This window comes from Chinchilla lanigera, unplaced genomic scaffold (assembly GCF_000276665.1).
Source record: "Chinchilla lanigera isolate Chin_1 unplaced genomic scaffold, ChiLan1.0 scaffold00113, whole genome shotgun sequence".
NCBI classification, from domain to species: Eukaryota; Metazoa; Chordata; class Mammalia; order Rodentia; family Chinchillidae; genus Chinchilla; species Chinchilla lanigera.
Window position 1 is genome coordinate 69,014 of NW_004955514.1, and position 14,057 is coordinate 83,070.

At 41.8% G+C, this 14,057-nt stretch overlaps 1 protein-coding gene across 1 annotated transcript in view; it reads right to left on the bottom strand.

Annotated features, from left to right (window-relative positions):
- Positions 1 to 12,717, bottom strand: part of Znf721 (zinc finger protein 721) — a 70,990-nt gene extending 58,273 nt beyond the window's left edge. The window contains exons 1-3 of the mRNA XM_013506812.1: positions 12,629 to 12,717; positions 11,994 to 12,086; positions 10,764 to 10,856 (exon numbers count right to left, since the gene is read on the bottom strand). Of these exons, the coding sequence (XP_013362266.1) occupies positions 10,764 to 10,856; positions 11,994 to 12,031 (131 nt within the window). The 5' untranslated portion in view covers positions 12,032 to 12,086; positions 12,629 to 12,717. The remainder of the gene's footprint in view (positions 1 to 10,763; positions 10,857 to 11,993; positions 12,087 to 12,628) is intronic.
- Positions 12,718 to 14,057: the final 1,340 nt, after the last annotated feature.

The following is a 14,057-nucleotide window of genomic DNA, read 5'->3' on the forward strand; positions in this document are numbered from 1 at the left end:
GTGCACCTCACATGTGCAGAGCCTCTGTCCTCAGTCCATAAGGGGGAGCCATGGAGCTACCACAATGCATTAGCTCTGCAGACAAAACCAGATGCTTTCACTACCACCGAGTGCTGAAAGTATTCTAAAAGGAAGTAAAATGAATTTTAAAATTTGATATTGTTTGCCAGTGAGCTTAGCTAATGGCTTTTAGAAGCCAACCTCCCCTGTGCTGGTGACATCTGGCCAGTTAGTTGGATCATAACTCGTGTTAGAAGCTGCTGGTCAGAATGTGCCTGAGACCATAAGATGCTCAAGTACCTCAATCCTGAATCTCCACTTCTAGGAAAATAGCTTAGAAAAATAGCCTGAAACTCAGGCTATGTGGAAGACAAAAGAATACTGGAGACAGTGAAATTGCTATCAGGGGAGAAAGACTTAGGTTGTGGACACATCCATATATAGGAATAAAATATAGAACCTCATTTTTCTTTCTTGCTTCTGTTTACAACACTGACATGTGCTCACTATAGAAACTTGAAAATCAAGAATTAAAAGAATCCTAAAAAAAAAAAAATCCTTTAATATACACCTTATCGCCTATAGTGATGTTCTGAAGTAGCTTTATATACTTGAATGTAGGGCTAGGGATATAGCTCAGCAGCACAGGTGCCTCCCTAGAAAGTGCAAGGTCCTGAGTTCAATTCCCAGTACAAAAAAAAAAAAAAACTTTGAATGTATAAAAAGCTAATTTATAGATATATATTCATTGGATTCAATTGTAAGATTTGAGTTACAAATTTTTAATAAAATTATTTCATAAGTCACACAAAAATACATTCAATACTGGATGTCTTCTTTTATTTATATCTTTGAAATGGTCAACTGAGCCACAATCTAGTTGTAACAGGAGGTACAGGCCCTGGACACCCCCACACACACAGCCCTGGGAGTAGAAGGCCATCTAGAGTGCCCAAGGCAAACGTTCCACAAGAGCTGGACTGCAAGGACATCTGTTGTGTGGTTCAGAAGTTGCTGTGAGAAGTCTCTGGCCACTCTTAGAAGGCTTGGGTACCCACAGCAGGGAAGCAGTGCCTGGCCTCTGCAAGGAGCGCACCCAGCATGGGCCTCCCAGGGAGGCACGGGGTGCTTCTTCATGGACCTTCCCACGGCCAACACAGGACCAAGCTAACGGTGTCTCTAACCAGGGCTGCACTGCCCATTTAAGGAAGCATCTGCACCTGCCTAAAGAAGCCAAAGCTATCTCTTTTCATCAGGGCACTGTCCGTTCTTCCTCTTTATCCTCCCTGAGTAAAATACCAGTGAAATAAATGATGCAACCTCTGCCTTAGGCAACCTCGCTTCTGATTCACCTCCTTGCAGACTAACACAGCTGATGCAGCTGAGCTGCAGCCATTTTTCAAATGTAAATGCATGGTTGCCATAGCTTAGTGGGGTAGAAAATCAATTTAGTGGTTAAGACATTAAAGAATAGTGTGTGGATGCAGCTCCACAGCCACAGCCAGCTTGGGCATAGCCAAAGTAAGAGGGACTGGGTGGGGTGTGTATCCCTGCATGATTTCCCAGAAAACTAAATGGACCAAACCATCAGAGTCATGTGTGGGGCTTTACCTCAAGACCGAGTGCCAGAGATGAGGCTGACTCTCCAATGCTGGTTTAAGATGAACCTGGTGCATCAAGCCTGGATGAAGTTACTTTTGTCCTGACCAGTGTATGTGCCTCTGCTTCTGACCCACACTGCAGGAATATCTGGTGCTGTTGCCACCCAGGACCAGGCTGCCAACAGCACTGTGTGATTCCAGAGTCTGCCTCTCTCCTCAGTCTCACGGAACCCTGGGGCTGGTATCTTGGGGGTAGTCCTCAGACACTGGGCCAAGTGTTGCTCCAGAACAAATAAGAATAAAGTAGAACTGAAAATTCTGGTGAAATTCACTTAACTAAGAGTAAGTATTGTTTTGTAAAATTTTTGTTTCAAATAGAAGAGCTTTAGTCAGAAGGACTGACTGTAGCACCACCCATATTAATGATAAATCAGAAGCAATCTAAGTGCTCAAAAGTAGAGTAACCATCAAGTAGGTGACAACATATTATTAGAAGGGAGTGGGGTACAGATGTCAGAGGTCACAGTCCTTAGAAGCAGCCAGGTGTGACAGAACACAGCCTACCACTCCCTGAGCACCAACCTTCAACACATAGTGTCTGGTGCCACAACATGGAAGGTGACATGCTTTTTGGGCAATGTGAGGAACAGAAGTTACAAATAACTCACTTTTGCAAAGAACTATGGATGAATTCATCTGTTGTGTGTTATGTGACAAAAAAAGAAAGAAAAAATTTCTCTGCCTTGCCAGAATAAATACTTTTTAGTAATGCCTTTTTGGTAAGGATTGATGGGACACTTTCCATCCAAGATCTTGAGTGGGGAGGGAAGGATCTAGACTCCACATGGGCATGTTACTTTCTCAGCAAGTATGTCAGGGGTGTGGAGGTGTGGAATATGAAGACAACACTTTAAATGTGTTTGTTTTTGTATTATAGTAATAACATTTAACATGAAATCCAGTCTTTCTTTTTTTTGTATTTTTGAGACAGGGTTTTACCATGCAGTTCAAGCTGGCCTTGAACTCACTTTGTAGCCCAGGCTAGCCTCAAACTCACAGCAATCCTCCTGCCTCAGCCTCTTGAGTGCTGGGATTACGGGTGTGCACCACCACATGAAATCCACTGTCTTAAAGACAATTTTTACTTATTACCAGACTATCTAAATTGTTTAGGCAGGAGGTAACTATTTTCAGTTTGAGAAACTTTCTGCTTTAAAAAAAAAAGTTTACTGAGATGGAAGTGGAGGGGAAGTAAAGGGAACAAGATAAAATTCAGTTAAATTTCCAAACACCTGCACAAAGAATGTAGACAGCTGAAGCTATTAGTACAGGCATCATGTCATCTCTGTCTACTAAACTATCACTGGATTCTGATATGACATAGTGCTTGGATTGTAAAGAAGCAGGAAAAGCCCTGTTTTGCAGACTCTCTCTCCCTGCCCAATAAGTAGGAAGGCCAGATATTTCTAATCAATGAAAATTCTAGAGTATTACACCTCAGTGAAAATGAGAGACATAGCAGGAGCCTGAGGTTGGCATGTGCCTTCCTGGTGATCTAATTAATGTTTGTAATAAGTATAGCACACTAGCAAATGTGTTGGCTGTTTCCTTACTGTCCTGCTCAATGTAGTTGTCAAGTAAGAAAGCCCCTGATGGAGTTCCCTGTTGTTTTGATGCTCATAGGCCTGTCTCAGACTCTGGCATAAGACACCTCCTGGCTCTTCTCCCAAGACAAATTTTGGGGTGCATCTAGTTACACCCACACCACCACTAGAGTCAAAGGTCTTCTCCACTGTACCTGGGCGGGGGGTAAAAGCCTCAGGACTTCGCTAGTTGGTTGTGCCCTCTCTGGCCTGCCCCAGTTCATCACTGAAAATAGATCTACCTTTCTCAGCATGCCTATCACTCAGAAAGTCATGTAATTAACTCACTGTTAATTGCATTAGTTATCACAGTAACCCCTGATTAGGGAGGTCCAGATGTCCCCATTCTCTCCCTGTGAAAATTCTTACTCCAGAATCTTCTCTAAAAGTTTAGAAAAATGAACTGTGACTAAGAAGTGCCTCGAATTCCATGACAGAGTCATATGAAATAGCACTGTAAGGTCTGGAAAGGCACTGCAGGTGTCCTCGTGCCTGAACGCATTGCTTAGACTAACCTGAAAGGAAGAAATTGTCAGTGTGTGTGCTCTGTTAACTGAGCAACCAGCATCAAGAGTGAGTTTGGCACCCTCAGCAGTGAGCTGCTGTGACACTGTGCTGGAGGAATGGCTCAAATGAGAAACATGTTTCTGGACAGAAAAGGGAAAGAGAATCTATGGACTAAGATATGTAGGAGACAGAGTATCCATCACAATGTGTGCACTTTATCTGAGTCCTACTTTGAATAAAGTGACTATGGAATAATTACAGATGTGTATATAAATATATATTTTTATGAGAAATAAAGTTTTTTAGAGGACAATGGCATGATTATGCTTTGTAAAAAATCATTTTCTCCTACATGTTACAGTTGGAAGTATTTATGAACCAAATGAATCAGTATGAAAATCATCATTGTGGAGGGAAGGGATCTAAATTTTTAAATAGAAATTGGTCACAAACTGATCACTGTCAAGGCTTAATATTTGATGCATGAGGGCTCATCACATCATTATTTTGGCTTTACATTTAAAATTTTCTATAATCAAGTTTCTAAAATTCCTTTGGGAAAAAGGAAAAAAGGTATCTAGAAAAAAGCAGCACCTGCCCTGTGTTTGAGTCTGCAGTAGGCTTTGAGTACACTGGACGAGGAAAGCAATCACCCGCACACATTTCTAGCACCACAGGTCCACCTTGTGTGGACAAGGGAAACGGCAAGTCCCTGCTCTCTGCAGACAATATGGGTGTCCAGCCCCCATCCTGCATATTCACGAGGAGCCTGGGGACAAAACAGTAGCCTTAGATTTCCACTTTCTCACACAAAATCCAACTCCTAGACACCTGGAGCCCTGAAGTGTGAACTGCATGGACTTGATTCTGGATGGAACGATTCTTAGAAGGAGGTGACAGCCATCACTGCCTGAACATAATGAACACAGCAGTCCCTCTAGTAAGTTCTTGCTCAGGTCTAAGCTACACATAAGCCCAGACAGATCCAGAAGGAGCTGTGGGTGAGGAACAGGAAGTGAATAGATTTTAAATAAAATTAAGAATTGATGGAGGGGATTAAAAAAAAGTTTTAAAATGTATTAAAAGGAAAAGAAGCCAAAAATATTTTTAGACATTATCATCTTTGGGTACAAGTATCTACAGATTAATCAGTGAAACCCAAAAGATTAGCCATAGGACAAAGAAGTTCAGTCAAGTCAAGACCCAACGGCAACCAAGAGCAACCCATTGCCCCTATGCAAGAAGAACAAAGAAATAACAGGAGAAGCATGTTGTCTTTGTCAACTTCAGGAAGAGGCTTATGGTGTGTGCCTTAGGGCCTTATGTCCTTCAGGACACTGTGTCACAGCCTCCCTCACTCCTAAGTGCAGATCCTGGCAATGCAGCAGCTCCAGCCACAGTCCCCCATACCCGTGAGTACAGTATTCTCAGAGGCCATAGGAGATTCACTCCACACCCAGAACAAAACACTTGCCATGCAGTAACACCCCACAGTCCTACAGCTGGCCTGTGACTACACTAACACAAGGAAGAAATGCTGACAAACACAGCAGTATTTATGAGTAACTGTTACAAATCCTCTAACAACTCGCTTCTACAAAAACCAAAAATCTACCACCTCACTGCCCTAAAAACAAAGGAACTCATATCTAAGGGCAGACATGCCCTTACATGACATTCTGCCCTGGAGATGGGATGTGGAACTTGGCTCTAATCGCCCTCAATCATGGGTCTAAGACAATCCCACCACAGGCAGACAAACACAGCCACTCCAAATAGTAACTTACTATATGTAAAGATGACATTTCAAATCACTGGGTGATATAGACTGAATGTTTTTCTTTCTAAAATTCACATGTGGAAGCCCTAACTTCCCAGGAGATTGTATTTCCAGAATAGTAAGAAAACAAATGTTTTCACCATTAAAACTGGCATTTTGTCAGAGCAGCCTGAGAACATGCACAGAATGGATCAGGAGTAAATCAGCAACAAATTTGATTTACTCTTGTGACAGATAACACAAGAAAGCCCACAAATCTTGTCATTAAACCAGCCAGGGACACCAAGAGGAACCCCAACAACATTTACAATCAATAGTTCACAGAACAGGAAGACCTAAAGCCAGGCCACATGCACAGAACTTTTATCCATACACAAGACACTCCTTCAAACAAGGGAGCTGAACTTTGGGGCTGGGGACCAGAAAGAATGCAGAGACAGTGATCTTCAGAGCAATTTCTTACAGGCAGTGATTCTACACTATCTACAGCATGTGGTATTTATGAGTAACTGTTACAAATCCTCTAACAACTCACTTCTGCAAAAACCAAAAATCTACAACTTCACTACCCTAAAAACAAAGGAACTCATATCTAATGGCAGACATGCCCTCACATGACACTCTGCCCTGGAGATGGGATGTGGAATTTGGCTCTAATCACCCTCAATCATAGGTCTAGGACAATCCTACCACAGGCTCAGTGGCACAGCACCTGCCAAGTATATACAAGGCCCCAAGTTTGAACCTGATCACTGCAAAAAGAGTTGTTCTACCAGGCTAGAGTGAAACTCCACACTGGCCTTAAGGAAACAATAGCTCTGTGCCCTGCCTTTGAGGTCACTTCCCTCAGCCAAACATTTCAAGGAAATTCTGGCAACCTGAATGAGGTTGGGGGCACAGTGCTCTCCAGCTGAGCTGCTGACCCTGACTACAGCCTCCAAGACTCCAGAGAGGACACAGGGACAAAAGAGAGAGGCATGAGGATCACTGTGAGTTTGAGGCCAGCCTTGGCTACATAGTGAGTTCCAGGTCATCCTGAACTACACAGGAAGACCCTATCTCAAACACCACCCCCAAAGAAAAAGACAGAGACAAAAGGGTTATTTCCCTCTAGTGACTGCCTTCTACTGACCTGAACAAAGTGAATGCTGTTGTTGAGAGCTATTTAAATGAACTGAGGATTAAGATATTAACAATTGAGAGCATGAATTATGTTTCTGTGTAAAGAATATTGTTAGCCTATAGCTGGCCCTCTGTAAGAGGTAAAGTTCAAGAGGAAACAGTCTTCTTCACAAAAGAGACAGTTTAGTAATAATGGTCAAGAAATTTACATATACTAGAAGTGTTAGGGGAAGTATAATAAAATTCTTTAAAGTTTAGACCCAATACATTTAACAAACTACAATGAAGAGCAGCTCTTGATGTTTAAAATCAGTGTGTAAGCTAAAGGCACACATTTTCCATCCTACTTCTGGGAGATTCAATTAGGCAAAAAGACCTGGTGGCACACAGCACCCACATGCACATCATGTATATACAGGGCCTGAGTTCCACCACCCAGCACCCTCTCATTGTCCACCCAGCAGATGCTAGCAGCACCACACCCCTGGGCTACAACCACCAATGTCTCTGGCACAGCAATGTCCTCAAGAGGCCACAGAAAGGACGGAACCTTGCTGTGTTAACTGTGTTTTGTATGTCCAAACCAAATTTAACCATTTTATTTAAAATTTTTGGTCCACATTACAAATTGTGACTGTTTTGTTACAAACTCTGACATATAAAAATGTACTTTCTCTTGAAAACTGATGGAATTTGGAAAAATTTACACTCTATATTTAATGAGTTGTCCCTAGCAGTGTCCCCAAATTTATTTTTCCCTGCAGTTTCTTTGACCTTTCCATAAACCAACTGGGGGATGAAAGATGACAACACACATGTCCCGTGTGTAAATTTTCTGATGCACAAGAAAAATCAATCATGCAAAAGCTGAACTGGCAAGGGTGGGCTGTCTGTGTCACAATATGAAAAACTCACATACAACAGCTCAGAAAACAGAAAAACCGAGTATGATTTTCTCACTAAGGCAAAGTATACAAGGAGACTGTGGGGTGGAAGCGGCAAAATCTCTGCTCCCCTTAGTCACTTCCTAATCTCACTTCAGCTTTCTCCACCAACACTCCCAGGGCCACCTGGGGATCATGTGGATTCAGCCTCACAGGGCATACAACTTGGTTAAGAAGTACCTCATGGTCATTGCCTCACTAGGAAGTAATGCCCAAGACTAGATTTACAACACCCAACAGTGTCCAGGCACATGGTCCCACCACAATGATGGGAAACCAAGCAATGTGGGCCAGTCTACCAATGAAAAAAAGAGTGCGCTTGGGGATACAGCCACCTTTACATAATTTCTCAGGTTTGCTGAGATGTCATGGCTAATAAAATGTTTTCCTACACTCACAGGATCTTTCTCCTGCCTGAGTTTTTTGATGTATGGTAAGGACTGGCTTCTGACTGATTTCCTCTTCATTGCTCACAAGGTGTCTACCTTGTGTGAGTTCTCTGATGCCTGCTGAGATGTGACTTCTGGCAAAAGGTTTTCCTGCATTCATTACATTCATAAGGTTTCTCTCCTGTGTGAGTTCTCTGGTGCACAGTGAGCACTGATTTCTGATAGAAAGACTTCCAACATTTGTTACACTCATAGGGTTTCTCTCCTGTATGTGTTCGCTGATGCACAGTGAGGTCTGACTTCTGATAGAAAGACTTCCCACATTCGTTACATTCATAGGGTTTCTCTCCTGTGTGTGTTCTCTGATGCACAGTAAGTTTTGATTTCTGATAGAAAGTTTTCCTACATTCTTTACATTCATAGGGTTTCTCTCCTGTGTGAGTTCTCTGATGTACAGTGAGGTCTGACTTCTTATAGAAAGATTTCCTACATTCATTACATTCATAGGGCTTCTCTCCTGTGTGAATTCTCAGGTGTAAAATGAGGTCTGACTTCTGGTTAAAAGATTTCCCACATTTATTACACTCATAGGGTTTCTCTCCTGTGTGAGTCCTCTGATGTCTGCTGAGGTTCGACTTCTGGTTGAACGATTTCCTACACTCATTACATTCATAGGGCTTCTCTCCTGTGTGAGTTCTCTGATGCACAGTAAGGTCTGACTTGCGGTAGAAAGATTTCCTGCATTCATTACATGCATAGGGTTTCTCTCCTGTGTGAGTTCTAGGTTGTGAAGTGAGCCCTGACTTCTGGTAGAAAGATTCCATACATGTGTTATACTCATAGGGCTTCTCTTCTGTGTGTTTCTTCTGGTCAGTTGTAAGGTATGCTTCCTTAATGAATATTTCACCACAGTCACTACATATGTGGGGTTTCTCTCCTATGTTCATTCTCTGATATTTAGTGAGTGCAGGGTTTGAGTGGAATGTCTTCCCACATAAGTTACATTCAAGCATCTTCCTCCCTACCTGAGTTATCTTTTGGACAATGAGAGCTGACTTATCACAGGCTTGCCCATGTTGACTATATTCATAGGACTCTCCCACATGCACCTGCTGATGTATGAAGAATACTGCCTCTGTGTTGACAGCCTTCATTTCTCCACTATGCTCAAAATCCTGCTGCCCATTTTGAATCCTGTGACGCTGACTGAGATACTCAGGATGTCCACGGGATTTCCCAACCATACCATGGGTATCAGGTCTTGTTCCAGCAGGCATCTCATCAGGCACACTAGGGAGGAGCACATTCTGATACACAATAAACTCTTCAGTCCTCATTCCTAAGTAGTTTTCATTATTTATAACCAGCTTTGAAATATGATTGGAGCTCAAATCAAATGTTCTTTCTAATCCAGCTTGTTCCTCTGTTGCCTTGTTGTTGGTGATCACAACTTGCCACAGACATCTGTCTGGACTGTCCTGGCTGGTCTTACCCAGGTCTTCCACTTTCTGGACATCTAAAATGATCAATAATGACAAACATACTCCTAAGCCACATTAAGCATTTCTTATGGAATGCTCATGTAAAGGTAAGGAAGCTTCTTCCCATCCTACTGGCTAAAAATTATAAAATACCAATAACAGGTATAGGCTTATGGTAAGTATATGGAAAGTATATGGCTTATAGTAAGTCATTATATTCACTTTTCCCCTAAAGTGAATATAATGAGTAATTTAATGCTTTTTACAATATTGTGTTTTTCTCTGTTTCTTCAAGGTTTTTTTTTTTTTTCTTTTAATATCTGAGGAAATATTTAGTCAAAATATTTCATTGCTGCCTAGTTGTAGTTTTTTGTTTTTGTTTTGTCTTTTGAGACAGGGCTTCACTATGCAATTTGGGCTGGTCTTGAACTCTCTTTGTAGCCCAGGCTGGCCTTGAACAGGCAGCAATCCTCCCACCTTAGCCTCTTGAGTGCTGGGATTACAGGCATGAGCCACCATACCCAGCCCTGGTTGTAGTTTAAAATTAACTGTTGTTCATCTGCCATTGGTTTTCCGTGATCTTCCAAAATATTTTTTCTTTTTAGTTGCAGGCATTTTGTACTGCTTCTCTTATCCTTTAGTTTTGAAGATGGTAAGATCTCTTAGGATCAGCTATGGTTGGATGCATAATAGAACCACTTCCTTGCCTGGAATCTAAGTATGAATGTCTCCCGAGAGGAAGGATTTGTACCTACATTTGTTTAGTCTTTCCTCTTCCCTGGAGAATGGCTATAGGGACCTGTGGGAGATTTCAACTCTTTCCTTCCCCATCCTAGATAAAAAGAATGTCCTCCAAATTCCAAATATAACCTAATATCCTCTGAGTCTCAAAACTCTAACACAATTCCACCACCTGGCCACCCTGTCCTGGTTCTGTACCCCCAGATTGTACCCACCATTGCAACAATCCAGCCTTGTTCCCCAGGTCCTGCTGCAGCCCTGCTTGATGACAAGTTGCTCCTGAAGCTTTTGTTCAATAAAATGGCATTTCATCTGCCTCATTTTACAGAAAATGAAATTTACCATACATTCTTTATTCTCTTTGTTGTTTAAGAATGATGTCCACAAAGAAGAGGGGAAAATTCTAACTTCAAACTCCACTCCCACACAGAAATCGGAGCTCCTCAACAGAGTTCAGGACTGTGGGAACTGGGAAAAAGACTGCTGAAAACAGCCCAATACAGCCTCATCAGCTGGGTTCTTTCCACCCAGACCCCTTCCCAGGACACAACTGACCTGTAAGGGTCGGGCTTGGGTGTTCTTCTCCCATCCATGGCTGTGCTCCCTGCTCCAGTTTGATGGTCTCCTCTGGGCTGGGGGTGCAGTGCCCTGTTAATGGGAAATGGTGGAGAGTTCTCCCTGGGTTAAGTCCTCCCTGGTACCCTGACTCTGATGTCCTGACATACAAGTGTGACTCATAAACCTCTTCCCTCAAAGCTACTACTGATTTCCAAAGTTGTGTATCTACCAGCGATATACACTCTCTTAGATTATATATTCACCTACATATTATATAATAAATTGGGACACTGTCATCTCAAGAACTGCCTCCCCTTAGAACCCTTCCTAAAATACCCCATTTCCTACCTCATCCTGGTAAAGCATTCTTTATGGCTCTTATCTCACAATGGATATACACAGTCTGCCCAAAAAATGTATACACAATTCAGGAGAAGAAAAATAGTATGATATTTTTTCAACACATGGTGCTACCCTCATATGGGGGACCCTAGGGAATGTCATATATCACAGAGAAGCCACTATAATGCCAGCCCTTAGAGAAGAAATTGAAAATGCATGCGCAGCAATCCCAGTGATCAAGGTTACCAAGCAGCAGTTTGTTGTACTAATAAATGTCTGGAAGCTAACAGTCACCACCTTGAGCACCTCTTGTAATTATAGAGGTCAAAGGTGACTTGTATTAATCTCATGATGTCTCAATAAATTTAGTATTAAAATATTTATAAAGTTTTTATTTTCCTAAAGTGTGTATACATTTTTTGGGTGGACTTTGTACTTGTTTGGGTTTTCTCTTTTGAAAGAACATAAACTCTTTAAAAGGAGATATATTTGTTTAATTACTATTATCTCCACAATCACAAAACACTAGCACTTATGAGTTGCCCAATTCTAATATGTATGGAAGGAATGAGTAAATGCATTAATAATAATAATAATAATAATAATAATAGTAATAGTAATAATAATACTATAAGGCCTTGAGAATAGAGGAAAAGGGGGCAACTGAGAACTTAAGAGAAACTCACACTAAAAGAGCCAGAAAATGGCTGGAGTTGTAGAAGTCTAAGAAAAGTAGGAGGTGGTGGACCTAGTCTTGAGAAGCTGTGCAGCAAGTAGCACAGGCATCTGACCCTGAGGAGCTGGAGAAACACTCCACAAACAGCCCAGCACAGCCCCATCAGCTGGACTCTGCTCTTCCTAGCCCCTCCCAAGGACACAACTGACCTGTGAGTGTATGGCTTGGGCCTTCTTCTCTCATCCATGGCTGTGCTCCCTGCTCCAGCTTGGCGATCACCTCAGGTTTGGGATTGCAATGCCCTGTTAGTTGGAAATGAAGCAGGACTTCTGGCATATTGCTATTTCAAGGACTTTGAAGAAAGCCAAATGCCAGGCATGATGACACATGCCTATAATCCCAGCACTTGGGAGGCTGAGGCAGGAAGGTGGCCATAAGTTCAAGGCCAGCCTGGGCTACATAGTAAGATCAAGGCCAGCCTAAACTATATAGTGAAACCCTGTCTCAAAGAAAGGACAGGGACAGGGACAGGACAGCACAGGACCAGACCGAACTGGACCGGACTGGACTGGACCAGATCAGACCGGAACAGAACAGAACAGAACAGAACAGAAAAGAGAGAAGGAGCAAAAGAAGGAAGGAGGGAAGAGAGAGAAAAGAAAGCCAACAGTATGGTTTCAGGAGCTGTACCATAAAGGGGCCAGTGTGAGCCTTTTGTAGGAGAGCAAAGATACATCCTTCATAGGCTGGACCCTTACACCTAAATGCTGTGAAACCATTTACCTGTTCTATATACTGAGAAGAAAGCACTTGTTCCTGGAAGTTACTGTAATATTTCACTCACCCAAGGACACCAGGCTGCTGTAGGTCTCCAGCATCACATCCCTGTATAGGGTCCTCTGAGCATCGTCCAGATCCTGCCATTCCTCCCAGCTGAAGTCCACAGCCACGTCCTCAAATGACACTAACCCCTGTAATGGCATGTTTCTCTTCACTCAAGTCATCAGCCCTACAATCTTCAGAACACAAAGTCTGGGAGATCAGTGTGTGTGTGTGTGTGTGTGTGTGTGTATACAAGTGTGTGTATATGCACACATATGTGAGAGGGAGCTTGTTCTACACTCTGCATGGTGGGAGAAAGAAAAACCACAGCAGAAACATCCTGCCTCAGCACTGATTTGTTAATCACTAAAAATACCATCCTGAAGTTTCCCATATAGATTTGGGAATGTCCATGTTGCCAGGATAAAGGCAGGACATGAATTCTCCACTAAGGAGCACATGATCTGCTATGATGACATGAAGCACAAACACATGACTGCAATCAGCTAATTTAGATACAAACTCAAGGTAAGTCAGAGAAATAAGGAAGTAAAAAAAAACCTACATTTTTCTGTGTTATCAGGTTGTGCTTCACTGAGAAGTCAAAAATGTTTATATGTTCCAAAAGAATATGCCTGAGGAAAAAGAGACCAGAACAGTGCAATCACGAAATCATAAAAAACACACAGCACATTAACAAAAGTAAAAAAGATACCTTTCTAGGTAAGCAGTCCTGAGCTGTGATGAGCGAAAAAGGCAGTAAGGGCATTTGACAATCTGATTACAGAATGATTCTGACTTAGATACTCAACATACTTCCAATAATAAATACTTCATATACTCACTGCTGTTAGCAAATTACCTAGAGATTAATGTTATGTTCACAGGCCCCCTTATATTTCCCTCCTAAATTCAAAAGAATTCCCAGTGTGCATATGACAGTGAATATCATCCACCTTCTAAAACATATGGCACAAATAATAAGAGGCCAATAAAATTTGCATTGACAGTCAACCCTAAAAGGACAACAAATAGCTTACAGGAGACCAACTTTGAGGTAGAAATGATTTCCACTTGGAGAGATCTGGTCTTAGTCACATGCTTAATCAACAGAACCTGGCACTGTCAGAGCACTGTTAAAGTTATCAGAGATCAAAGAAAGCACTTTAATTTAAGAAAGCGTTTAATTTTAGACTGAGTATTATTTTGTACAAAGAATTAACAATCATCTTATATGTTGTGATACAAACTATACTTATTTAAAATGTTCAATTAAGAAAAAAACAAGGGAGAAACTTTATGACATTGGATTTGGTTATTTTTTCTTGGACATCAAAAACCTAAGTAAAAAAAAACAGATAAGGGGAGGGAAGGAAGGGGATGAAAAAGGAATCAAGATGTATTTTGTACATATACCAACTCCCCACAAGGAATGTAAACATTATGTACTA